This window comes from Phoenix dactylifera, chromosome 2 (genome assembly GCF_051530095.1).
Source record: "Phoenix dactylifera cultivar Ajwa chromosome 2, Ajwa_hap1_PhDact_Kaust_v1.1, whole genome shotgun sequence".
NCBI lineage: Eukaryota > Viridiplantae > Streptophyta > Magnoliopsida > Arecales > Arecaceae > Phoenix > Phoenix dactylifera.
The window spans coordinates 49,422,263-49,449,712 of NC_143191.1; the positions used below are offsets into that span (position 1 = coordinate 49,422,263).

At 37.2% G+C, this 27,450-nt stretch overlaps 1 protein-coding gene across 1 annotated transcript; it reads left to right on the forward strand.

The window, feature by feature from the left end:
* Nucleotides 1-2,084: 2,084 nt before the first annotated feature.
* On the forward strand, nucleotides 2,085-26,701 carry LOC103723440 (nucleotide/nucleic acid binding protein). Its single transcript, XM_039124877.3, has 15 exons — nucleotides 2,085-2,326; nucleotides 2,430-2,537; nucleotides 3,239-3,353; nucleotides 5,813-6,642; nucleotides 6,779-6,910; nucleotides 9,570-9,662; nucleotides 9,779-9,896; nucleotides 15,723-16,046; nucleotides 18,156-18,220; nucleotides 21,099-21,270; nucleotides 21,921-22,025; nucleotides 22,110-22,211; nucleotides 22,316-22,489; nucleotides 26,132-26,263; nucleotides 26,339-26,701. Coding segments are annotated over exons 1-15 (2,637 nt in total). The 5' UTR covers nucleotides 2,085-2,324; the 3' UTR covers nucleotides 26,504-26,701.
* The last annotated feature ends 749 nt before the right edge of the window (nucleotides 26,702-27,450 follow it).

A 27,450-nucleotide genomic window follows, 5' to 3' on the forward strand; every position in this document is an offset into this window, starting at 1 on the left:
GCTTCACAGTGGAACAGCATATGAGCCTAAAATTCTCAAAGAGTACTACTAAATTTTCTAACCAAAAGTCAACTGTAGGATTTTTTAAGAAAGATTGAACTGAATAATCAATAAAATTGCATTTATATTGTGTAAGTCCGAGCTACTTTCGTTGTTGATTACCGCAACAAGTACTATGAACAATCCACTTTCTTTGACAAAGCTGTCATCTTCGATGCCCTCTTTGTTCAAAGAAAGTCCCCAAAATGCAACTTGTTATATCAATAACAAAAAACCATGCAAACAAGATAGTTATTGGTAACGATGGCACTAAATACTTCAAGTAATTCACAACATAACATTATGCCTCGAAAACATATTACCTGAACACATGGATGTTACTGAAAATGCAATTCGATTTGTGCAAAACCAAAGATTCTTTCTTAGTGGTAACAACAGATATGACCAGATATATTCACAAAAGACAACATTTAAGGGGGAAAAAATCAAAAATTCATCCCCAAACATGAAAAGATCACTAAAAATGCATTTAAGTTTGAATAGATAGAGATGCTCTGCACGAATTTATTCACAAGAGAAATTACATAGAAACTGTCACAAACTTAAGCAAGTGCGTCGATAGTAGCAGTCCTAAACACTTCGATATTTCAGAATTCACATTCTTCTAAAACGAAATTGAAAAAAAATCAAGGTCGTTCCTCCCTCTACATCATTATAAGCGCAAGAAAAAACGTACAGTGATTACTTTTATCAATCCCATATAACGGAACAGACAGTACTCCGATCTAGAAATCCCAGACGATAAACAAGGAGAAGAGAAAAGCTAAGGAAACAAGTTCGTGGACGAGAGAAAACCTCTAGGTGGCGGGCGACGACGGGCGGAGGCGCTCCGCGAGACGGTCGGCGGCAGGTCAAGAGGAGGCGGAGTTCGCTTCTCGGGAGTCGGGACTTTAGACCTTGGAGAGCCACGTGGGTCGGTTCGGGTCCAGGAGGGCAGGGTGGAGGGAACCGATCCGTGGTCGAGGTTTCTGACATCCCGCAACTTAGGCCGGGTTAACCCGAACACAAAAGCCGCCCGACCCGTAATTTTACTTGAGCTGGGCCTGGGCCTATCTTTTTCTTTTCTTGGCTAAGCCCACCCACACATGGGACTTTTTTTTTTTTTTTTTTTTTTTTTTTTTTTTTGATGAAACAAATGGAGGTAGGGGGGAAGGGACAAGCCCTACCCGCGTAGCAACCCCGAACCCGGGCCCCGCCCCCGCCAGGAATATGTTCGATGCGGGCAGAATGGCTGTTTGGAATAGGCCCAGCGCACCGGAACCCCAACCATATATTACTCATGCCCTCCCCACCCGTGACCCCGGCTCGGTTACCCCTCTGGGCTCCGGCTCGGAACCACGTGTGAGTACGTCACACATGGGACTTTGGCTGTGCAGAATAACATGCCATAATTAATTAAAAAAAGTTGCATTTTTTTACATAAATATTTTTCTAAAAATTTAGATTTATATAAATATTTTTTAAAAAAATTATATTTATTTTTATTCTCATAAAATAATGTATTTTTATAAATTTGACTCTTTTAATGATTAATAAAAGCCATATTTATTTTAATTAATAGTAAAATAAAATTTTCAAATTATTTTTTATCCTCTATCTCGATTGTTTTGTAAATATTTTTTTTTGCACATCGGTATTTTAGTCGTTTTAATTTAAAAGCGTTAATTTTTTAATAGTATTAGATGACGTAGGTATATATATGCAAAAGTAAAGATAAAACAAAAAAATAACAAAATAAATATTACGAAAATATACATGCAAATATTAATTTTATAAAAATATTTATATAAAATTAGATATTTAAAAAAATATTCATTGAAAAAAAAATCCAAAAAAGTTCTTCTCTTTTCCTACAATTTTTTTTTTCTTATCTTTCTTTTCTTTAGTTTCTTCTTTTGGGCACTAGATCTTTTTTTTTTTTTGTATTTCTTTTTTATACTATTTCGTTCTTTTAATAGGTCTTCTTTACACTCTTAATTGATGAGTGAGAATTTAAATTGATTAGTGGGTAGGGTTACGGGTTTATGAGGTCCTTGACCTGAACTTGGTTTGGTCCTTGATCCGACCTCAGCGCTATAACCAGACCTAAGCTTTTGTAGTTTCTTTCTCCCTGCTTGGCCGCCTTTCCCTCTCACTTCGCCGCATAGCCGCCGCTGCGGCTCGCCGGATTTCGCCTTCCATTCCTTTTTCGAGGCTCTTCTTTCCCTGCTTTCTCATAAACTGATCCTTCCCCACTTCTGAATTCCTCCCAAAAAGTTCCAAGGATGTGAGTACTCCTCTCTCTCTTCTCCTCTCCTCTCATCGTGCTATCTTTTGCTTGCTTTTTTTTTTTCCTGATGTTATTGGCTTGTTTTGTTATTCGATCACAGGTCTCGGATCTGCGTGAAGAATTTGCCCAACTACGTCAAAGAGGACCGTCTCCGGGAGTTTTTCTCCCAGAAGGGGGAGGTCACCGATGCCAAGCTCATGCGCACCAAGTAAAAAACTTAAAAATTTTCATTCTTTTCTCTATGAAACAATGGATTCTCTCATTCTTGCATTCTTTTATTTTTTTTAGTGTTATTCTTTTGTTACTTAGGTTTTATTGATCCTCCATGGCTCTGATTGGATAAGTGAAGAGTACGCCGTTTTTAGCCTGTAGAAAAATCCCATCTTTTGCTCTAAGAGACCATGAATTCGTTCTTTCGTTCATCCCCTTTTTTTGTTTTTGTATGGGTGTTTTTTCTTGAGTTTAATCAATATTCCTTGTATCTGATTAGATAGCTGAAGAGCAGGCAGTTTGCATCTTTTAGATAAAAATTCCATCTTTTGCTATAAGAGATTTTGAATCCTCTCTTTCGTATATTTTGGAATCGATTATTTAGGCCTGTTTGGCACCGTTGCTGGTTTTTTTTGTTTTTGTTTCTCTACAAAGTAGTGGAATTTCATGTGGAGATTGATGTATAAAAAACAGTTCGCTCTTCTGCTGTTCGCTTATTTCTGAAAGCAATATATCTTTGCTTCCCAAAACCGTGAAGATCGTCAGAAAATGATTGGAAAAAAGAAAGCAAAATAGTTTCACCATATGGGGCCTGTTCGAGTCCCCTTTTCTTCCTGGAATTTTGAAAATGAAAACGGAAAACAGTAGCCATATCAAATGGGCCCTTATTTGTTTATTTTTGGCTTTGGTTCTGGTCAGAGATGGGAAGAGTAGGCAGTTTGCTTTCATTGGGTTCCGAACTGAGAAGGAAGCTGAAGAGGCCCTCAAGTACTTCAACAACACCTACATGGATACTCGCAAGATCATGTGCGAGGTATTTCTTTGATTTTCATGGTCATTACATTCCATCTTTTGGTTAAGAGTATCTCTGTGCTAGTGGTCCATGAAACTGAATGAATATCATGAGCTTTAGGATGAGCTGGATTACTGCAATGAATATAGTGATATTAATTGGTTTGATTACTCTGGTTGTCTCCATGCATCTTGCTGATGTTTGTATTTCCCCCAAGATATGAATGTAATTCTCTAAATTAAACCTTGCCTTCTCTGTTCAATGACTTATCTCCAAGTTGAGAGAACTATTGGATGTTGCTCTTAGGCTTGTGGATTGTGTGAGTTTAACTAAGCAACCAAGAAGGCAGGTTTCTTGATTGCCGATTGGCTTTAGGTTTCACCCAGGCCCCTTTTTTGTTGGATGAAGATGCCTACCTAGGGATTTGGCACTAGTTTATAGGGCCAACAATCAAGTGGAAAACTCTAAGTGTTCTTAAACTTCGATGGATCATAACTTGATATTTATGTTTATCAAAAACACAGATGTGATCATGCTTGTGGTTAAGGTGAAGGTTAGGTACTTAGTTTAGCAATTCGTTGTGAATGGCTATAATGCTCTGTGGGTTATCAAGTCATTTGTTGGATTCAATTCTCTTTTGGTGCCTATGCAGGTAAGAACGATTCACCATATATTTTAACTGAAATATGATAAAACATAAATTGTATTAAATTTAATCAATATAGTTTACTTGGTGTAGAGTGTAGGCACAATTTTGTTTAGGGGTCTTTTCTCTTTCGGCTAGTTATTAAAAAACTCTGGTTACTTACAAAAGGATCACCGCAGCAGAATGAGAATCTTATTAGTTAGACATTAGTGTTTCACTATATAAATGATAACATTGATAAGTTATGACTATTTTTGATGGGAATATTTGTACTGTTAGCTAAACCCTGGGGCTAGTGAACGAGTACTGAAAAAAACATTTTAAATCCTAAGCAATGCAAAATAAATAACGTAAAATCATGAACAAGTTTGGAATGAAATATCTCCCGGTGCTGACTAAGTTCATTGTAATAGATTTGGGTTTGTCAAAGATTTGCTTAGTCTTGGACCTTGATAATAGGAGCATCATGACATGATGGGCAGGCCTGTGTGATAGGACAAGATTGGCCAAAGTGTTGACAAACTAAGCAAAAACATTGACACATTATTTGGTTCATTACATACCATTCTGTTTCTAAAAGTCAACTTCCTTGTCTATGAATGAGAAATTTTTGGGAAGACTATGGTGAGCGAGTCATTTTTTCATTCCTCATTCTATTGCTTCTATTTTTTAAAGAAAACTGATATTTTAGTTGGCTCCTACAGGGTTTGACGTGATTCAGGTTGGTTCAAATTAACGTCGACCCAGAATTGGACAGATCTTAATATGCTCTCCGTTGTTACGATTGTAACCAAATCAATCACCATTGAAATTCAAAACAAGAGCAACCAAACCAATCTATGCTCTTCATCGTTACAACTGCAACCAAACCAATCACCATCGAAATTCAAAACAAGACCAACCAACCAAGATTGTGTTGGTTCAGTTTGTTTCTTGGGTTACCTGAAAATAGGACAAAAGAAATTCAGTAAATTGATCTATTGATTCTATTCACGAATAACAAGCTACAACAAGTAATGAACAACATAACCCGGAAAGCCTAGTCTATTTAACATTATCTTACAACATCAAACCTGAACGATAAAGCATAGATACTACCTAACATATTACAACAACAATGCAACCTAATATACTATTCTATTCTATGATTTGATAAACCATGAGGTGGTTTATACTATGTCACAAATAGTATATGTGATAATGATCAGATTAGCTGAGTTTAGATTGGTTACCTGATCCTTGACTTGGAAACTAATTGATCTAGTTGGGTTTTTTCAAAATGAGAACTGGAACCAAATGAAGTATGCTTAAACTTGAATTGATCCAACCCAACCAGGCCTGTTCGATTTGGTTCTCAGGATGATCTAGGACCATGTACATCCCTAGTTAGAAAATTGACTTAGACAATTGCAATTTTAAGTTTTAATTGTTTTTTGTTATTTTTGAAAGAATTTTGATCAATCTCTTGCTAAGTTCATTGGTTCAAGTTATTCATCCATTTGTAGAAACTGTTTCATGGTAATAATTACATGATTAGAAATGTTTCCTTGACAATATTCCGTACATGATGCCTTAGCTCTCTAGTCCTGTCACCAGTTGCTCAAGTTTATGAGATTTTCCTTATTTTTTTTTTGAAGTTTTAAACAATCATTGCAGTCATTTTCTGGAATGAAATTTAAATAAATACTATTAGGAAAATTATGCTTGACATTGAGGGCATTTTTACCACTTTTAACCATGTACTGATTTCAAAGTAATTGCAAATACAGTGATATGTTTCAGATTGTTTGTACAAAAAAAGTCAGTTTTTCATGTAATATTTATTTGTTAACAGATTGCTCATAAAGTTGGTGATCCAAATATACCGAGCCCATGGAGTCGTTATTCTGCAAAGAAAGGTAGTGAAGGCAACAAAGATAGCATTGCTGTTGAAGCTAAAAGTTCAGTCATCAAAAATTCGAAAGGCCTAGGATCCTCAACTGATGTGTCCAAAAACTCCAAGGAGGGAGAAAATAATGATCCCAAACTTCAAGAGTTTCTTCAGATCATGCAGCCACGTGTTAAATCAAAGCTGTGGGCAAATGATACATTGGGTGGTATCCAACTTATTGAAAAAGATGAAAGAGGTGCCGAAAAAGAAGCTCAGCCACCCAAGAGTAAAAGAAATGAATCAGCTAAACTGAAGGTTCAGGTCATTGATGGGAGTAATGGGGAAAATGGGGTAGCCCATGGGACTTCATCAGTTCACATACAGAAAGGGGCTTCTGAAACATCAACTGAACAATCAAATGAAATTGCACAATATGATGTCATGACAGACATGGATTATTTTAAGAGTAGAATTAAGAAAAATTGGTCAGATTCAGAAACTGATAATGAGGATTCAAGAAGCGAGGAAGATTCCAAATGTGAATCAGAGTCTGAATCTGATGATGTGAAATCATTCGAACCGCGAGAGGTTGATGCAAAAGGTCGAACCGTCCAAACAGATGGTAGCACCCCTGCTGGACACAACCAAGTTGAAGTAGAAAATGAGACTTCTTTAGAAGATTCTGAGGGGGAAACTGATGACAATGAGAACCCAACATCATCACTTAGTGATGAAAAAAAACAGGCATTGGACACTGGCCGCCTGTTTATCCGCAACCTTCCATACACAACAACGTAAACTGATTTCTCTACCCCCTATAATAGCTTTATATTTAGTAAATGTTAATTCTGTAAGATTTCTTTTTGGACAACAAGGTTCAGATTATTATTTTTTCTGATAAATCTTAATTTATTTGCTGATGGAACCCAGCGAAGATGAGTTGATGGAGCTCTTTGGTCAGTTTGGTGATATTTCACAGGTCCATCTTGTGGTTGACAAAGATACAAAACAATCCAAAGGCATTGCCTATGTACTGTACACACTACCAGAATCTGCCGTCAGGTACTTTCTTATTTTGGTATTTTATTCTTTTCGTGTCTAGATAAAATCTTAGTATATTTTGAGTCTTATTCATGATAATATCAGGCACCATTTATATATGCATATCCATGGGTATTACTTGTTGTCTTCTTCTTGTTTACAAGTTGACCTATAACTTGATTTTCTTTCTGGCGCTGTCTTAGTTATGCAAGGAGAAATGTAAACATTTCTCTCAACCATGCTTATTAATGAGTGGCATTTTTATGGGTTGATGCATGAAAAATAGAATTTTAGTATACAAAATTATTGGCCTAGAGGAAAAGATTAAAGTTTTAGCATGTTGCATCTCATCTTTGGCATACCATGAATGTTCCTTAGAAGAATATGTTCTTTAGACAAGGAGCTGTTTGGAGCAAAAGGGAAGAGGAGGAAAATAGTGGAATGTGCAGTTGGCTGAAAGGTCTGGGATGTAGATTTAAGTGCATGACAAAAAAGTATTGGCAAGAAGTTGATAAGATGCTGATTGTACATATTGCATGCTTGTATTGTATCAGCCTGCGCTGTAATATCAGCATGACACAGTACTTGATGCGTAATGACATTAGTAACCAACTAAAAGCCAACATGACTAAGAAAATACCCAATCCATTCTGTGATGGTGAACCAGACTGCCCAAACTCAGACCTGAGCCAAGATCAAAATTTTCAACTCAAACCTAATCTGAATTGGTTGGGTTAGATCAGGTTGGTTGATTCAACCCATGTTTGACCTAGGTTGGAGGATGCATAATTGTTGAAATATAGGGCTAATTTGGTTTTGCATAAGCTGGGATTGCTATGAAGAATATTGGGTTGGACTCTGGGTGGGTCAGGTTAGCTGGAAGCCTGGAGCATAGGCTGGGATTGCTGCGAAGAATATTGGGTTAGACTCCGGGTGGCTCGGGTTAGCAGGAGTAACAAACAATTTGGGTTGGTCAGGTCATCAAAGTTTTCACTTGCACCTGATTTAATTTGAAATTAGGTTGACATCAACTCAAGCCCAGCACAAGTTTATATTAGCGCAACTCAACCTAGCTTACAGGCTGGCTCAGTTTGGGTTTGGGCTAACTTGGTTGTGCCCTAGTTTTGTAATTGCCATGCTTTCTGTCGTCTGCAATTGTTATATTGTTAATTCACATAGACTACTCTTTCATACCATGTGTTTGTTTAAGTGCTTCTATGGTTTGTTACAGTTTTGCATTGTCTTTTGAACTTTTTTTACTTTTGAACATTATTAATTTTTGTCTGTGTTAAACTGTTTAAGATGATGTTTGACTAAAAATCAAAATGTGTTTAATATGATTAAGGATTCTATATCAGTTTATGTGGGTTAAAAAATCCTATATGATTTTTGAACATAGGTAGCTAGGAAGGGGTGGGGTGGGGTGGGGGGGAAAATATGCTGTCACCAGCGTAGGGCCAGGCCACATATCTAGGCCATTGAGGCCTATTCAGGCACCTAATGTGCTGATATGTTTTCCAGCTGCATATGGGCGGTCTGATTAATGTTGATCTGATTCCTCTTTTGCATTCTGCTTTTATATTCTTGCAAGGAACAGATCACTACTTTTGGTTTGAAATCTATATAACCTCATAATATTATACATCACAAGTAGTTTAATAATTTTGTGAAATATTTTCTTAATTTTTTTTGAAAATCAATGCCTTGTACTGGTGTATGATATTTATACTTCTACCAGTATAAAGTTACATAGAAATTATAGATAAAGAACACTCTCAGTGCAGTCAGATCGTGATTTATGAGAGTAAGAATAATAATTATTTGGTCAATGATGATGAAGTTAAGCGGACATGGAAGTATATAACTGTAAGTTGTTAAGCTAGACTTTACTAGAGAATTTTTTATGTAAAACCATTTATTTAGGAGGATCACATTCATAGCTCCACGATACAAGGTTTTCTGAAGACAGAGTTGATGAGAAATTGATGAAATTTCTGGGCTTATTGATAGAGCCATAATTGCATGTATTATTATATTTGTGATGAACACTGCTGGCTGATTATTGTCATGGAAACTTGATGAATTCCCTCTTACATAGAGGACTAAGGGTTTATGCAAGTGAACTAGGGCAAAGTTTAAGGGGATCAGCTTGGTTTTGATGTCATGGATGAGTACTTGGGACTAGAAGATGATCTGAGAAGGTTGACACCTTTGTGGAAAGACTTGTGAGGGTAGAGTACTTATTTCTGGTGAAGAATTTAGCACCAACTTTCGCACCAACTTTCGGAGAGTTGGTGGCAGCTTGAAGTTTAGTCGTACTATGTTCTTAAACCTTGAAGATTTTTTTTTGATCCATTAACGACCACAGTGGAATGAAGCATGTTGGTTTAAGGTTTGGTTGGGATGGTGGTTGTTAAAGCTTTCTTAGTTTTCTTACTGTAACTGCAATTAGGTTGCTGGAATCATAAACTGCTTAATCATGAATTCATTTTTATCCCTAATGTTGTTCATAGTTACCAAATTCAGCTTGTCAGAGCTATGCTTCTCTTGATATTTATCCCTTTTCCTCATAGGTAGTGACTTCTATGCATGTATCAAATGATTGTTACTCCTTGTGCTTCAATTCCTTTAGACTGCATTTATTTTGTAACGTGATTATTTCTTGGGACTCCTAATGCAGGGCATTAGAAGAATTAGATAACTCTATCTTCCAAGGCAGATTGTTACATGTTTTGCCTGCAAAACCACAAAATCCATCTACTCAGAAGCTTGAGTAAGGATATAGCTACTATCTCATTTGTCTTACCGCACATTCTTTTAACATACGATCTTCGAACTCTCGTTTTTGTTGTTACAATAATGTATGTCTTAATTTTGCAAAACTTCAAGGTCGGATCATGCAACTATCAAAAAGACTTTCAAGCAGCAACGGGAGGAACAAAGGAAGGCGTCTGAAGCTGGTGGTGATACACGAGCATGGAATAGTTTGTTCATGCGCCCAGACACAGTATGACCATGCTTCAAAAGCAAACCTAAACTGTGAAGATATTCTTTTGTTTAACTTGATGTTTGTTTTCAACAACATATTGTTTGACATGCCCACATACTACTGCTGAGTCTCCACACTTTTTGGCATCTGCTGCTTTTTCTGTCTACTTAACTGTTGCATATTTCCATCATGAATGAAATGCTGTTAGATGATTCATCACCATATTTCATCTTGTTCTTTTTTGATTTGTTGTTTTGTCCCTCCTTTCTAACTTGCCCAAATAATCGAGACAAGGCTTGATGATTATGATCAAGGTCGGAGGAACTGGTACCGGGCACCGTACCGGTTCTCCGGTTGCATGAGTCCGTACGGGCCGTGACGAGCCTGTACCGACAGATGAGAAGGCACAGTACCGTGAGAGAGAAAAAGAGAGAGAGAGAATGGGGAGAGAGTGAGGGAGGCCGACGGAGGGTGGCAGAAGCCGGCGGACACCAACGAAGGCCGGTGGAGGGCCAACGGAGGTTGCGGAAGGTTCAAAACAGAGGATCCAGCTGCGGCCTCTGCGGTCCCTCCGCCGACTTCCCGACTTCTCCCTCTCCCTCCTCTGCTTACTCTCTTTTCTTCTCCTTCTCTAGCTCCGGTAACGGGTCTCATTTTCGTTGTCGGAACCGTACTGGTGAGCCACTGGTATGGCTCGAAACGGCCGGAACCGTCCGGTTCGAGACGGTTCCGCCGGCCCTGGTTAAGGTTATGACGATATTTTCATCTTGCTTACAAGAGCAAATTATGAGTGTTGTCAAATGTAAAGAAGCCAGCTTGAAGTATGAAAAGCATTTGCTAGATAAATCTCAACAGCTTAAATAATTTTTTTAATTATATCAGTTTAGCTACTAAAAATACTGAGAGAACCATCCCCTCTAGAGCACCATAAAATAAATTCTATGGTTCATGTAATCAACCATCTATTGGCTCATGCCAGTAGAGGACATGCTTTGGAGTTTAGATAATAAAACCCTTCAAACTGCGAATTCATTCTTGTCTTCAAACAATTATCCAAGATTTGGTAAAACATGTGTTCCAAACTAGTAATCAAAGTTCACCGTACTTTTGTGTATCGTCCCATACCAGACATACTAAACTGAGACTCAGTATAGAGGATGTATTGTGTCTTGAAATATTGAATAGACCCTATATCGGGCGTACGACATTGACCAATGTGGTACCGATATAGGATCCAGTATCGAGACAGTGGATCTTGCTAGCAGCGTTTGCCGAACCGACCTGAACTAGGCGATTCGGTTTGTATTGAATTGTACTGACACGAAATTAAGACAGTTTGGCCGTTTGGTTCAGTTTGGCTTATAAAATCCCCCGCTCGCTCTTGTTTGCTACTCTCTTGCTCTTGTTCGGCCTCTTGCTCCTCTCTCTCCCTCTGCAAACCTAGGGACCTCCACTCTTCTCCTCTCCGAGCTTTGGCCCTCCCATCCATTGTCGTCCCTCATCGAGATCGCTCTTTGATGACGTGTTGTCATCCCTTCTCGAGATCGCTCCCATCCTCCACCCAGCAACATCAATGAGGTAAGCCCCCCCTCTTCCTCCCTCTCCCACTCTCCCTCTCTCGCCCCTCCTCTCTCCCCCCCTCTCCTTTCCTCCTCTCTCTCTTGCTCTCTTCCTCCCTCTCCTTCTCCCTTTTCCTCCCCTTGGTTTGGTATGCCTCAGATTGGTACGGTATGTATCGGTACCATACCAATTTGGTTGCCGACCAGTACGACCCCCAGTACCAGTATGGCAATCTTACTAGTCAGATTTGTCAAGTAATATTCTCCAATATGTAAGAGGCTAGATATTAGAGGATTTTATTTACTCTTAATTACACTTTTGTTATGGTTTTAGTGTTTGTCTAGTTTGGGTGATTGATTCTGAGCTAATTAACATTCTGATGCTCTATAAAGTAACCTCTCTTAAGGAGTTTGGATTGCTATATCTGGAAGATGTATTGGTGGAAGAAAAAAGAGCTAGTTGAATTCTAGAAATACAGGCACAATGAGCTACAATAATACTTTCTATTTTTTTACTAAAAAGATGCATTTAAAATTAAAAAATAATGATAATGTTATAGGAGAAAAGTTGATGAGGTAAAGATTGAGTGGGGAACGACGTATGGTCAAATCACTTCTCGCAGGGGCATGTCATTGGAGTTGGCGATATACTCATATACAGCAAATTAGATTTATTAGTTGTTAGTAAGCATTTCTTCTCATCTTGCTCGCTTATATATATATATATATATATATTACCCTACAAAGTGATCACACATGCTTCATTTGGGTAAATACACTTCTTCTTGGATTGTTAAGTGTGTTTAACTGCTTTAAAAACTGAGCATATCATTGTAGATAATAATATTTCCTTTTATGAACCCTTTTAGATTCTTTATGCTAGGAGACATCCAACCTTCTTCAGGAAGAAGTGCTGAGTGATGTTCTTGCTGATTAAATTTTTCTTTATCTCATATTTCCAAGCTTATTGAACTAGAATTGTATTCATAGCTGGACATGCTTTTTATGATTGATCATCAGCCTAATGTCAATCTTCTAACTTTCTTGACCTATGTTTGTCACCAGAATCAATTGCGATATATTTCCAAGATCATCCTTCATTTTACTCATGCTTTGTCTATTTGCTCTCTCTTTCTTGAATTTGCTTCTCCAGAATTCTCTTATATTTTCTTGTCAGTGTCCTTTGTAAGTTGCCTCAGCCCCCTCTCTCCGTCACCTCTTTTGCCATATATTCATTCTTTTTTACTTGCTTTGCCCTGATGCACCTTGTGAGTCCTCTATTCCTGTGCTTTTCCTAGTGCTCTTTGATCCTTATAATTGCCTTCTTTTCCTTATCTTGATGAACCTGCCGATGATCCATGTTGGGTTCTTGTGCACATACACATCTTGCCCTTGATCTTCTATTTTCTTGTGGACTGCAATTCGTCACAATTTTTTGTGTTTTCAATCCATATATTCTTAAATCTTAATAGAAGCTCTAATATTTTTGAGGGTTGTTCAACATCTGCGGTCACATACCACTATGTCCAACAAGCTCCTCTCTTGGTAACTTGTCCACTTCTAGACTTTCGTTCCTTTCTTGGGAGGATAGCTTGTTTAGAAGGAGATACGTTGTAAACTAAGATAATTAGTTGAAATAGGAGCAAATGGTCTGAAGGCACTTCACTAATGGCATTGCTAATATTCGTCGAATCGGTATTGGAGGTTGTATTGGCTGGCAACCAGTTCGATATGATTTGGGTTTGTATTATGCCGTTTTGGGGCATATTGAAAATAGGGAGAGGGGGAGAGAGATAGCAAGAGGAAGAGAGAGAGGGAGGGGGAGAGGGAGGTAGGAAGGGGAGGCTGGGGGGTAAACCCTAACCCTAACTCTAGTGGAGGGGGAGAGAGAGAGAGAGGGAGGAAGGGGGAGGGCTGAGGGTTGAACCCTAACCTTAGCTTTATCGGAGGGAGAGGGAGAGGGAGGGTGAGAAACTTACCAGTGGTGGCCGAGAGGGAGCAAGTAGCACCGGATGCCATCAAAACCCTCGAATGCTTGGGAGGATGCACTTGTACCATCGCGAGTGAGGGCCGGGAGGTGAGAATGCTCTCATACCATCACGAGCGAGGGCCGGGGGGCGTCGTGAGCATGGGGGGGCTCGAACCATTGCCAGTAGGCAAGGTGGAGACTTGAACCGTCACAAGTGGGCGGAGAAGGTTTAATAAGCAAACCAGGGGTGGGGTAGGGGTTTAATAACTGGACTGACCTGACCCTCTAAACTGTTCCGACTTAGCATCGGTTTGGATTGGTTTGGCAATCACTAGGCATAGCTGTAAAATTGAAGAGATGATTACAAAGAAAGGGATGCCTATAAATATCTGTATTTCCCGTTAGAGAGAGAGAGAGAGTCCAGGTGAGAAAGTATTGGAAGATATTACAAAATGAGTGAGTAGTAACAATTTGTTGCATACTGATTATCTTGGGTACTAGTTTGTCTTTGATTTTGTTCTAGTTTTCTTTTCCTTGTATACAAATGACTTGAGCACTGTTAATTTGGGTGCCAAGGTGGATAATGAGTCAATAAGACAGGAACCTGAGGAACTCAATATTGTTCTGATGTTAGAAAGTGAACCTTAAGTTAGTATCATTTGAGGAAAAAATATATAATGCTCCAATAATTCATGTGGGCACTCAATATCTTCCCATGTATCAGCCTACAAGAAAGGGCTCTCGCTACTTGCAAAATTGTCAACTCAGTATCTTTATCACTTTTAGTTTCACTTCATGATTCTGGCTTATGACTGAACCTACATCTAGTGAAAACAACCACTATGAATGGTGGTACCATTGTGGTTGGTCCCATTGTTGGTGTCTGTTTCTTGGTTTGTGTGTTCAACGGGCTTAGATTGTGGCTGTCACGTGAACTTCGCTTACGCTGTTGTCAATATTGTCTTCATGGAGAGATGGTATTAGAATGCTCTATTAGCTTGAATACGCTAAAATGGTGTCTTTGTCTGGAAATGATGCTTCCAACTCTGATAACTTAAGGTAGCACATCTCATGTCAGTTTGAAATGAACTTAAGAATGTTTTCTAGGTCCTTGACTTGTGTTCTTGTAAAGGGTAATTTTAGTTTGTTTCTCTGAACCTAAAGTATGAGGTCTCACAGGCTCACACTGTTAATTGGCGGCTGGTCTTCTCTATAAAACTCACGTTGCTACATATGGTTTTCGTGGTGAGCCTGCAGGTCTTCCACATTCCTTGAAACTTTTGAGGGACTTCTTAGAGTCATCATTGTTATTGATTGATTTGATAATTTGGCTGATACTCAACTGCCTGTTTTGTTTTATTTGGAGGACTGAGAAAGTGACGATCGGTCCTAGTTAGTATCTTTTGTACAGCTAAGTATAAAAAGTTTATGATTTCTTCGACCATAATACCACACAATTTGAGTACTGTTGGTGATCAACAATGAATTCAAATGGGAATATACTAGAGATATTGCTGGACTTATATTGTTTTCCACATCTTTCTCTTGATGTTCATGACTTGTTAACTAGATTTTTGAACTTTGTGACCATTTTGATCAATGCATTGCATTATTTTTTTCAAGCACTTGCTTCTCAAGTCGTATGCATTTCAATTTATTTTTTTGAATCGTTCAAGTTTCAAGTTATTTGTTCTATTAAGCTTTTTGTGATGTCTTTTCTGAAAATAGCAGGACAGCAAGAAGCAGAATATACTTTTCTGTTAGAATATTTAAGAAAAAAGCAGTCATAAGAACATATCACTACTTTTGCCATCTCCTCTCTGACAACTAATTATGATATCCAAACAAATCTCGTTCAAGTTTCAAGTTATTTGTTCTATTAAGCTTTTTGTGATGTCTTTTCTGAAAATAGCAGGACAGCAAGAGGCAGAATATACTTTTCTGTTAGAATATTTAAGAAAAAAGCAGTCATAAGAACATATCACTACTTTTGCCATCTCCTCTCTGACAACTAATTATGATATCCAAACAAATCTCATTATGATGCGTGACATCTGCCATCCGCTTTTTTTCTCACATCAATCACTGGCCACCTGTGTAAAAGTAACCTTCATGCACATTTGGTGGTGGTTGACATTATAAAATAGTAGACGGTGGATCCCTTGCTTCCACATACCACTTGATTGGATGTGGTGATTACAATCTGATAATTTTTTTTTTCATAATCTTAAACTGCAAATTTATTGCTTAATGTGCCAAGTACTTTCTTCCATGCATATTGTGAAATTCAGCTTATGGTCTTCTGCATATCAATAGGTTGTTGAAAACATAGCTAGAAAACATGGCATCAGTAAAAGTGATCTCCTCGATCGAGAAGCAGATGATCTTGCTGTACGTATTGCACTTGGAGAAACACATGTGATAGCACAGACCAAGAATGCTCTATCTAATGCTGGAGTTAATATCATTGCATTGGAAGAATATGCTTCTAAGAAGACTGACAGTATCAAAAGAAGCAACCATGTAATATTGGTTAAGAATTTACCTTACAGTTCTTGTGAAGGGGATCTTGTTAATTTGTTTGGGAAATTTGGAAGTCTGGACAAAGTAATTCTCCCACCGACCAGAGTATTGGCCTTGGTATGTTAACATTGTTTCATTAGTCTTAATTTGACATATGAAGTTTTGTATAAGTATCTCTTCAATTTTTTAATATGCTATTCTTTGATTATATTGGGCAATCTTTTGACTTAGATCAGTCTCATGGAATCTCTTGAATGCTACATGTTCGTAATATGTTTTCTGTTATGTAACCCTGAATCCCTTTGTTCATATGCTTGGTTTTTAAGCCATGTCCTCGCTTCTTGGCATAAACCCCTTATCAGTAGTAATTTAGGAGTAAAACCCTCATACTCAAGTCATGATGATATTCTTATTAAATATCATACTCCAAGTTTTAGATAGGATCCTCGATTTTAATATTGAAATCAGATTTAACAATAACTTTTGATCTATAATAAATTTCAAAATGCACCTTTCTTCCACTTCTCTCTTCTCTTGTTGTGATACCTTGAGGTCATGGTGAGCTCACCCTTCACCCCCCCCCCCCCCCCGCGGGGCACACACACAACAACAACAACATCAGTGGGATATGGTGTATTAAGTCTGTTTTCATATTATGGTTTCTTTGTGCTTATAACTTTTGTGAGATTCCTTCTTACTAGTGTCAAAAACCAGGTTGAAATATTTTGCAATCTTTGCAGTACTCATTTGTATTGTTAAAGCCAAATTTGCTACCCTTGTTGTAAACACCCACCCCAACCCCCCCCCCCCCCCCGCGCGCGCGCCGCCGCCGACACACACACACAACAACAACAACATCAGTGGGATATGGTGTATTAAGTCTGTTTTCATATTATGGTTTCTTTGTGCTTATAACTTTTGTGAGATTCCTTCTTACTAGTGTCAACAACCAGGTTGAAATATTTTGCAATCTTTGCAGTACTCATTTGTATTGTTAAAGCCAAATTTGCTACCCTTTATGTCATCGTCGTTGTATGAAGCAGATGTTTTCATAGATCAGTAAGGTACATTTTATGTGATTATGCCAACATATTTATCCATCTATATATTGATATTCAGTGGGTGAGAATTTTTCTTATTAACTTGAGGATTTGTATCCTTAGCTTAATGTGCATGGTATATTGCTATATGTGCACACTTCAATTCCTTAATTTTGGTAAATCTTGGATTTCCCCACACCAGGATAACCCCCCTTTATTTCACCTCAGTATGGTCTATTACATTCACTAACTTTAAATTCTAAAAATTACTTTGTGAACTTTGCTGATGCTGGCTGCTCCTTTTTGTTCCAAAATGTCTTGCAGTTTATGGACTTGCTGCTTTTCTTTTCCGTTATAAGATAAGAGTTACACTGTAAGTCATTGCAGCAACTGTTAAAAGATCAACATTTTCTTCTTTTCCGTCAGTCTTTTATTTATGTTGATGATCTTGTCATCACTGAAATGATATGACATTTGTCAACAGTTTCAAGTTTAAGGCAATGTTATCCTCTGAAATGAAGTAATCGTTTGACTTTATGTTGCTCCTCCCAGCTCAAATACACTTAACCTGTATGGTGATATCCAATTTAACCATCAGTGATTCCCCAATGTTGGCCTCATATTTGATGAAATAATGCTTTGGTGGTTGGAATTGTTTTAGTTGACATACTAGAACTGGACCTGCTGAACAAACTTTCTAGCTGCTTCATATGAATATCTATTCAAAAGTCCTCCCCAGCTTCTTAGTTATCTGGTTTCATACAATGTGTAGTGAAGTTAGTTGAGCATCTTGAGGGGAATGGGAAATGTTTATGGGGTTAAATTTTTTGTTGTGATTAAACTATTTTTTGATTGTTTTTGCTTAACAAATCCAATAAGGAATAAATGGGTTTACAGTGGCCAGTTCACTTTTTATTGATGCCATTTTGCAATAAAAATCAATTTTGTTGTTTAATATTTTTCTGTTTAAGTTGATATGTTTGGTCGTTCCTTCATGGGCCTAGTAAATACTATCACCAGAATCTATGAAGAATGTTGAGTTCGCTTTAGACTACTATGATGTATGCAAATTAAATAAAATGCTTGTTATATGAAACTGTTTATGAAGTCAACTACTACCGCATCGAGATTTGTGGTAATAGATATAAGCCTGTTTTATCTTAGGATTTCTGGTCACATGTTTCAGGTTATTTTTCTTGAAGCAGCTGAAGCTCGTGCCGCATTCAAGGGTTTAGCATACAAACGATACAAGTATGGCTCTTTGTGTACATTTGTTTCTTATATTTGGTGGTTAGAAGGAAAAATTGCATAGTGCTTCTCTTATTCTTTATGGTGCATCCTGTTCATGTTTGATCAAACACTTACAGTTATGAAATTCTTATTCAATTTTGGTTATGAAATTCAATCTGTATGGGTTTTTGTTTTGTAAAATCATAATGGTTAGAACTTAGGAGTAAATAACGTGTGGTGCTTCTCGTATTCTTTATGTTGCATTATTGTTTGTGTTTGATCAAACACTTAATTATGGTTATGAAATTCTCTCTCTCTCTCTCTCTCTCTCTCTCTCTCTCTCCACAACAGTTTTGGTTATAACACTCAATCCACATGGGCTTTTATTTTGTAGTAACATAAATGGTTGAGCTCAATTCCTTGATTCTGAATGCAATTCGACTTAAGGAAATAACATGTGATTATAAGGCAATAATATGAAGTATAGGTCCAAATGCGGTCAATCATGCCCTTATTCTTTTTCTTTCTTGATCAAATAAGAACCAAAAATGCTGATGTCCATACAAAGAATGATTAGGACTAGATTTAATAAAATGCTTACTCAAGTATGTGTTGACTTACATAATTTTCTCTCGTTTGATATTGCTCACAAGCAAAATATGTGCTTTTTTAAGCAATTAATATTTATGTATAGAACATGTAGATCCTTATGCAGTGACAAGGGTGGAAAAGTATGTTATGGCTTCTTAATCTTGCACCTAATCTTTCTTTTTTTCAAATGATTCCCGTGCCAGTCTGTATACTGACATATATTGTTTTCTATTTTTAATGAACCCTTTATAATATATCACATCTCATGATTCAGATCAGATCAAAATTAAAATTTGATTTGCTTTCTGCATGCTATTACTTTATTTTTAAGACCTGTATTAGTCTTCCACCTAAAATAAACCTGAGGGAACTCTTTTACCTTTGTTCCATTCCCTTCTGTTCCACCTAAATATCTAAAATAATGTGCATGATCACAGAAGTTGGTGCATAGAACCCAAAAAATTATATCATCAATCCCTAAACTGCTAGAAAGCCCAATAAAATCCCATCTCTTTGTTCCCTAACCACAGCATTAACTCCTACCAGACCAGGTCATTTGAAACCCTAGAAAGTCCTTTGCTCTTTATTTTCCCATAAATCAATTCGGCCCAGATCTGTCATGTTTACTGTTTTAGGACAGCAAGCTGCGAAAACCATTTTAAACTCTGGAAACCCTATTTTGACCTAAATTTTACTTATATGCTGCCCTTGCTCTCCTAGGATCTTGCATCAAATGCCCACCCAAGGAATTGTGTCTTATCATGTTACTAAGTTATCAAAATTCAAAACCCTCATACATTTATCCTAAAATTTAAACTAAATGCTTTGCATAGTTTTCTTTATTTATATAAATTAGAAGGAAAAAAAATCCAAAAAAGAAAGCCACTGGAACAGAAAGACATAGAAGCACGGTTATGGACTGTTGATCAGCTAATCTGAGATCTTGATTTAAAGACTGAAGAAACATCTGTTTATGTGATACTGGAACAGATGTAAGATAAACATGTCCTTTGGAAAGAGAAAAGTGTAACATTATATGTCTCCATGTCTCTTTGAGTAGACATGGTCAGACAATGTACACCACCGGTGAGCAAAGAATGTGATTCTATACTTCTCAAAATCACCTATACAGTTTACCATCATGGCTACTGCTAGAGCTTGGTTCCAATCAAGAATCTGATTATTTCTGAACCTCCACTGATGATTGATGGGCTTTGGCAAATCACTGTTTGTTAGCTGGAAACATCATGGGAACATGGAGAAAACAGCATAAATCGATCTAATGAAAAACAAACTATGCTTGGCAGTTGGCACCAATACCAATGCTAGGATTTTCAACTGATAAAACCCAAAATGATGAGGCAAGGCACATTGCAGTAGCACCAGCATGTTCTAGCAAAAGAAGTTTCGCTAGATATATAGGTAAAATCACTTCCCTTGTTACCGTAGGATGAAATATAAATTTTCTTATCCTAAGTGCCCTTACTTGATGCAGTGCATGTATATAAAACATCTTCAGCAGGTGAGCATCCATTTACAGAAACCCAGCGAATTGACAACAGAATTTCTCAATGGATTTTCAGATGGTTTTCCCATCTTTCTCTTAAAAAAAATAAGAGAGAGAGAGAGAGAGATAGATTCTGACCTCCACTATATACAAGGTCTATAAGGGTTTTCTTTCCATTGTCGATTCTTTTTATTGAAGAACAGCTGCACTTTGATTAAAACTTGTTTCTTTTTCTAAGGGAAAGTAAGCCTTTTATATTATGAATCAATTCAAATGACATGATATTTGGAAGCAGCTAAATTACACTCAAGTGCCTTTACTTAAGATGATATCTGTATTAATGCACCAAAGTCTAGTTTGAATAACTATAAAAAGTTGTTTGTTTCCCACTTCTCTAGTAGAGATATGTAATGGAAGAAGTGAGCGTTGCATTGCAAATGTTAGTCCTTTTTGCAAAAGAAAAGGTGAAAGGAAAATGTAATGGTGTTTGCTTGAGTGCTGTGAGTTTGCTGTTTGAAGTTTCTAATGGAGTATTCTCTTAAATAATGAAATGCCGAGATTAAAACCTATATGAGAGTTAAGAAGAACCACATGTGATACCATCATAGTTTATTGACATAATTTCGCATACACTTTCTGATTTCTTTACACCATGATCTTTGCCATTCTAAGGTGCGAAGCTCTCTCTTTTTTTTATACTTTAGTTTTGTTCTTTGTTGTTTCTTTTATCTTTTAGCATGCTTTCTTATTATCCTTAAGCAGACTTTTCTGAGTCTGATTTAATAATGTTGCAAACTGTAGAGATGCTCCACTATATTTGGAATGGGCCCCTGCCGATATTTTATCTCCTAACCCTACATCAGAGAGTGAGGAACAAAAAAATGTAGTTGGTGAACAAAATGTTAAGAAGGTTTTACTGGAGCAAAGTGTGGAAGGTTTACCAGAAGAAGATATAGATCCTGACAGAGTGGAGGTTTGACATTTTTCTCACTTTTGTTTTGGCTATTAACATTCTCTCTAGATTTTTTTATTGTCAATTTACATTATATTTTAGATGATTTCTTGGAGAAACTAACATTTTTAGCCCACTAAGCAGTGGAGAAGATACTCAAGCTGAGCAAAGTTTTCTCATGTTGTTGGATTAACTATTTACATGCATCAGTCAAAGTTTTTGCTCGTGCCAGTTGTTGTAGCCACTGTGCATATTTTTAGTAGTTTTATTGATTTTTAGTAGAATTCGTTTGTATATAGGGAGGTTTTTTTATTGATAAAAGATGCAAAGATTTTCCTATCATATTTGTGAATGATAGGAGCATCCCTCAACATTAACCTATAAATGTGTTCATTATATTATTTTTTTTGGAGGGGGATCAGTAATTAGAAGTATTAGCTTGCCTCAAGATTAACCAAACTTTATGCAAACTTTGCTTGATCGATGTGCTATTTGTCTAAATTCAAGTATCTGACCTTAACGTACTATTTTTTTTTTGTACTTTTTCCCATCAGGTCTAACCTTTGCTGCTGTTAAATTAATAATCTAATTCGTTTATTTTATCAATAATGGATTGCATATTGCATGCGATTCCTCTGATGACTTGTAATTTTCGTTATTGGTTTATGCAGTCGCGATCATTGTTTGTGAAGAACCTGAATTTCCAGACATCCGATGAATCTTTGAAAAAACATTTTAGTGATAATATGAAGAGTGGATCTATAAGAAGTGTAAAGGTAAATTTACATGTTCCTCGGCTAGCCTTTTACTGCTTTCTCTGCTTTTATTATATCTTAATATCAATTTTTATTCTCTCTTAGGTGAAAAAGCACATTAAAAATGGGAAGAATGTCTCCATGGGTTTTGGTTTCATTGAATTTGATTCTGTGGAGACGGCAACCAATGTATGCAAGGATTTACAGGTACTATATTAAGAGAAGCACTTTGCCTGTGGCACAGACTCAGATGTTCATTTTTCAAGTTCTTATGCAAAAGAGCATAGTGAGTTCTGATATTTTCTTTACAGGGAACTGTTCTGGATGGGCATGCTCTTATCTCGCAACTATGTCATGCCAAGAAAGATGGTCAAGTTCTAAAGAAGGATGAGAAAGACAGGAGTTCCACTAAACTGCTTGTGAGAAATGTGGCATTTGAGGCAACAGAAAAAGATTTAAGGCAGTTGTTTAGTCCATTTGGCCAGGTAAAACTTTGTTCCCTTAACCAGAAAAGTCTCCTAATATCCAATGCTAACTACCATGTTTGAGTCGCTGAATAGTCTGCAACCCCAAAAGTCTTCTTGCATTAGATGCCCCTTCATAGGCCCCTCAGGCTCATTTTCTTTAGTAGATACTACTTTGATAGAGGTATATCCAGCTTAAGTTATCTTTTCTTGAGAATTCCAAACTTACCTTTATGCCCAGCACTATTTCTTGCTAATACATAATAAGAACTCCCTGCTTGAAAAACATGACTGACCATCTGGTGTTTTTGTGGGTGTTCATCTATAACACATGATCTCAGTGAGTTGGAAAGCTTCATGTTTAAAGAGGGAAAGGAAAAACACAATAAAAGTGGAAAAGAAAAGGAAGTATTAGAAGAATGGAATGCTGAAACCGGATGAAATAAAGAAAATAATAAAAAATAAAAAATGTCCAAGATCAAGACTTCAATCTGGATGGATATACAAGGGGGGGAGCAACAAGGTCCAAACAAAGCAGCATAAAAAACTAGAAATAAAAATAAAGACTCATGAATAAATAACAAAATTAGAAAAATATAAATATGCCAAGTCTCCAATATGAGTGAGTTTTTTTTTCCAAAAAAAATAAAGGCAACAGCTTGTCCATGTAGAGTTTCTTAATGGATTTCAAGCTGGGAGTCACTTCATTTTCAAGAAGGGATAAATAAGCCTAGTAAATAAGATAAAATAATAAAATATTGTGCCATTCCAACAGCATATTCAGGGATGCTTTTCTTTTTCCTTTTTTTCCCCTTCCAGATGATTTGTCTTACTGAAATCTCTATATTTTTGAGATGGAATATATGTTTTTATATGTACGTGTGTGTGTGTGTGTGTGTGTGTGTGTGTGTGTGTGTGTGTGTGTGTGTGTGTGTGTGTGTGTGTGTACGTATACGTATACGTATATATATGGGATTTCCAGGTTATCTGGGATTTTAGAGACTAGTAGGAACTTGTCTTTATCCCTACTTATTTCACTGAATTATATTTTTTTTTGAGATCTTGATTTTTTAACTTCTCATAGCAGATCCTTCCTCTTGAGTTAGCCCCATGCATTGCATGTATGTAGATCTAGTCAAAGCTATTATATATGCCAGTTCTTTAGTGTGGATATCCAACTGTTCGAGTACAGTTTTGAAGAGAGAGCTCTAGGCCCTGAATACCCAGTTAGTTGATGCGGATCCTTACCACTGTCTCTCTCTCTCTCTCTATAAGCAGGATACACTATCCAGTCCTTGAATAAATACAACCATTTGAGTCGGTGTGCAAAATATTTAAGAGATGGGTTGCAAGCACCTTTGAGTTTTATCATCTAACAATCCTACTTTCTAGGTCAATTATGCCAATCCACTGTCACCTGTACCAGGGGCGGCCCAATACATTTGGGGGCCTAAGGCAAATCCAATGAATGAGGCCTCTTTTTTTTAATAATAATTTTTTTTAATAAATATAAAATATTTAAAAAAATGATATAGAAATAGATAGCTATCAAGTATACTATTTCAATAAAGATATATAAATTTAATAAAAATAGGTAAAAAATTTTTTTAATTTAATATAATTTTTAAATGAAAGTAAATAAAAGTAATTGCTCGAAAAGAAGGGCCATGAAACTGATTAATTAACTAAGATAATGCTTGACAATAGTGTTTACCATGTCAAGCAAAAGCCGAATAGGAAATGGTTATCTCATGCCACTTCATTGTCAAGGTAATAAAAAAATTGCACCTCTCTATAAGAGAAAGTAGGGGCATTATAGGAAATTCACTCCATCCAATAAATAAAAGTCCCATCCCACCGTCTCCCCTTCAAGTGAGTACCCAAGCAGCAACTGCAACATCACAGCACAGCAGCCATTCAACTCCCTCTAGCTCCTTTTCTCTCTCTACCACCCAAGAGGGGAGAAGAAACCGAGAGGAGAAAATTAAAAGAATCTCCACCCTCCAAGAAGTCCATCTCCGATCCCCCTATCTTTCTTCCCGATGGCCCAGCTGGATCAGGAGTAATGTGAGGGAAGGAAAACCAAGACCAAAACCAAAAAAGAGAAGGGATGAAAGATAAGAGTGGAAGACGAAGGGGGGAAGACGAGAATGGAAGGAATGAGTGTTTGTATAGCTGCAGCATCTTCCGGTGGGGGCCTTCCCTGGGCCGGGGGCCTTAGGCGACCGCCTCAGTCGCCTAAGGCTCGAGCCGGCACTGACCTGTACTTTTGTCCTTTATATGTTTAAGAATGTTCCTGCCTTGAAGTTCTATCCTTTCTAAACTTTTTATTGCATAAATGCTTCAAGGCTGACTTGAAAAAACATGCAACATGGGATAAGGTAGATATATGCCTCCCCACATCTTCAGAAAAAATCAATTTTTCCCACCTGGAAAAATTCCATGTAAGCTTTGCATGGTACTGTTCCCAAGCTAGTTTCTGAACCAGGAATGGTTGTAGCAACCACTTCTACTTCTGACACCCATTATAAGGAGTTGCTATCCACCTTTAATTCATTGGGTAAAACAAAAAAATAAACAAGCCTTTGCTGTATTATTTATACAAAGTAACAAAAAAATACTTATTCTCTTTCTTTTTGGGGGGGGGGATGACATCATTATTATCTGCTAAAAGTTGGATCTTAGAGGGTGGATATGCAACTGAAGTGGATGCATCCTGCAACAGAATCTTCTTATGGGCAGGCTAATGCTGCTGCATTCCGATGTGCACCAGTGTCTCCTTGTATCTTGTTATTGGTCATCTACAAGATTTCATGGTCCATTTAATCCAAATGTTAACTTATTGGTCTTTCTTTCTATTTAACTTCATCCAGTTGCAAAATTCCAGATTGGCGTTGAGTAAATTGTGATTAAAAAAAATGTTATATTCCAATCAAACTATGTAAGCCTATCTGCTATTAAAGTAGCTCATCTGAATGGTGTGAATTTACCAAATTTACCGCTTACACTGTTTATAACTGAACAAATAATGATCTAAGTAAAAACTTTTCTTGCCAATAATAATTTAGGTATTTAGTGAATATTTGTATTTACAGGACATAGGTAGGAATGTCTTTTCGGTACCAGGTGACGTTTATCAGTTGTCCTAAATAAGACCTGTAGATAGCCAGGATTACAAAAAGAATAATATTTTAGGAGTCTTGGGCTTAATGGTCCTGACTGAAGGGATTTGCAAACCTTAATGCAGACTAAATTTTTTTGCAGTAAAATGGATGTTATGGATTCATTAAAAGAAATTACCACTAAAAGAAACTCTTTGCTCTTATTGTCTTTGATGATAATTGTATCCTGCATCACTTTCCCCAGTTGGTGAATGTAATACAGCTCTGCACCAAGCAGTCATCTCATTTAGAAGAGTGTTGGCCCAATAATCTGTTACCACACGAAGCTGTTGAGACAAGAAGTTGTGAACATATAACAAAATTAACCTACCTACTTCAAGAATTTTTCTGTTCTATTTAAGAGTCAAACAGGTCGCTCTTTTTTATTCCTCTCTCTCTATCTCTCTCTCTTTTAAGGGAATGATTATGCAAGCCTAACACAGTTACATTGAGAACATGAAAGTAAACCGTGCAATTACATGTTGTGTATTCTAATTTTCAGATCAGAAGATTGAGGTTGCCAATGAAGTTTGGTAGTCACAGAGGTTTTGCATTTGTGGAGTATGTTACAAAGCAGGAGGCACAGAATGCTTTAAAAGCTCTTTCAAGCACACATCTCTACGGCCGTCATCTGGTAATTCTCAGAGTTATTGCCACACTACGTGCATCTTCTCCTTCCATGCGGCTGTACTAAATAGTTTTCTTTCAGGTCCTGGAGCGAGCAAAAGAGGGAGAGAGCTTGGAAGAATTAAGAGCAAGAACTGCTGCCCAATTTGTGGATGAAAATAATGGATTTCAAAAGCTGTCAAAAAAAAGAAAACACATGACCGTTGTTGACGAAGGCAATGTCAAATTTGCAAGGATAATAGACTAACAGTGTTTATCTAGTTGCATCACTCCGAGGTTAATCACCTTAAAATTTTGTTGTATATCTCTAGTTTCTTTTTTCTGTACAGGAGGCACAGCAATCATATAGCATGGTGCCCCATAGTAGTTACTCCGGCAAAGTTTCTTGCTGTTAAGTTTTGACAGAAATCATGGCCCAAACATTCAGGTGAAGCTTTTGGCTCCATTTTGTTTCTTTCATTAAAAGTGATTGCTGTGCAATTGAGATCCCATATCGGTCTACTGGAGGGAGTGCTACCCAGTTTGTCTAGCACATTGGTGCCCTATGGGCCTGTCTAAGAACCATTTGAACAGGAAAAATGCAAAGCTATAGAGATGTTAATGGATATTTGATTGTACATGGAGAGGAGAGGCGTTTGGGAATGGTATTTACATGTAACAAGTTGCTTTATGGCTATTCTAACAAGCAAGCAGTCAACAACCTTGAAGAGTTGCATCGTTCATGCTGAAGTTGCAATTTTGTACAATCCACAAGACAATAGTTTTGTCCATTTTACCAGCTTGTTACGAGGTCCTTTGCAACAGATTTGTTCGCAGCCATACTGGGCATCATAAAAGTAGCTTACTGGTATGGTATAGGTCGGTATGGTAAGTGAGATATCATGTGTCGGCAAAGTGCCGAAGTTGAGCTGATGTACTATGTCAGTATTTTAGTGATATGGTATGACATGCATAGTGTTGAACAGTATAGCAACCCTTGAGATTGGCTATAGAGGAACTCTTTTACTTTCAGGACCTCCATGGCTATTCAAACTGGTTGTGCATCCTGGTCTCTCTATTCCCATGAAGAGCTTAACCATTATGCCCTAGTCATTATGGAAACAATAACACAGGCTCTCTCTGTCGCCTTTGTTGTTATTCTTCTCCGTTGGATTCCTTTGCTACCATACGTCTGAATCGTTCTCCAAGCCTCAC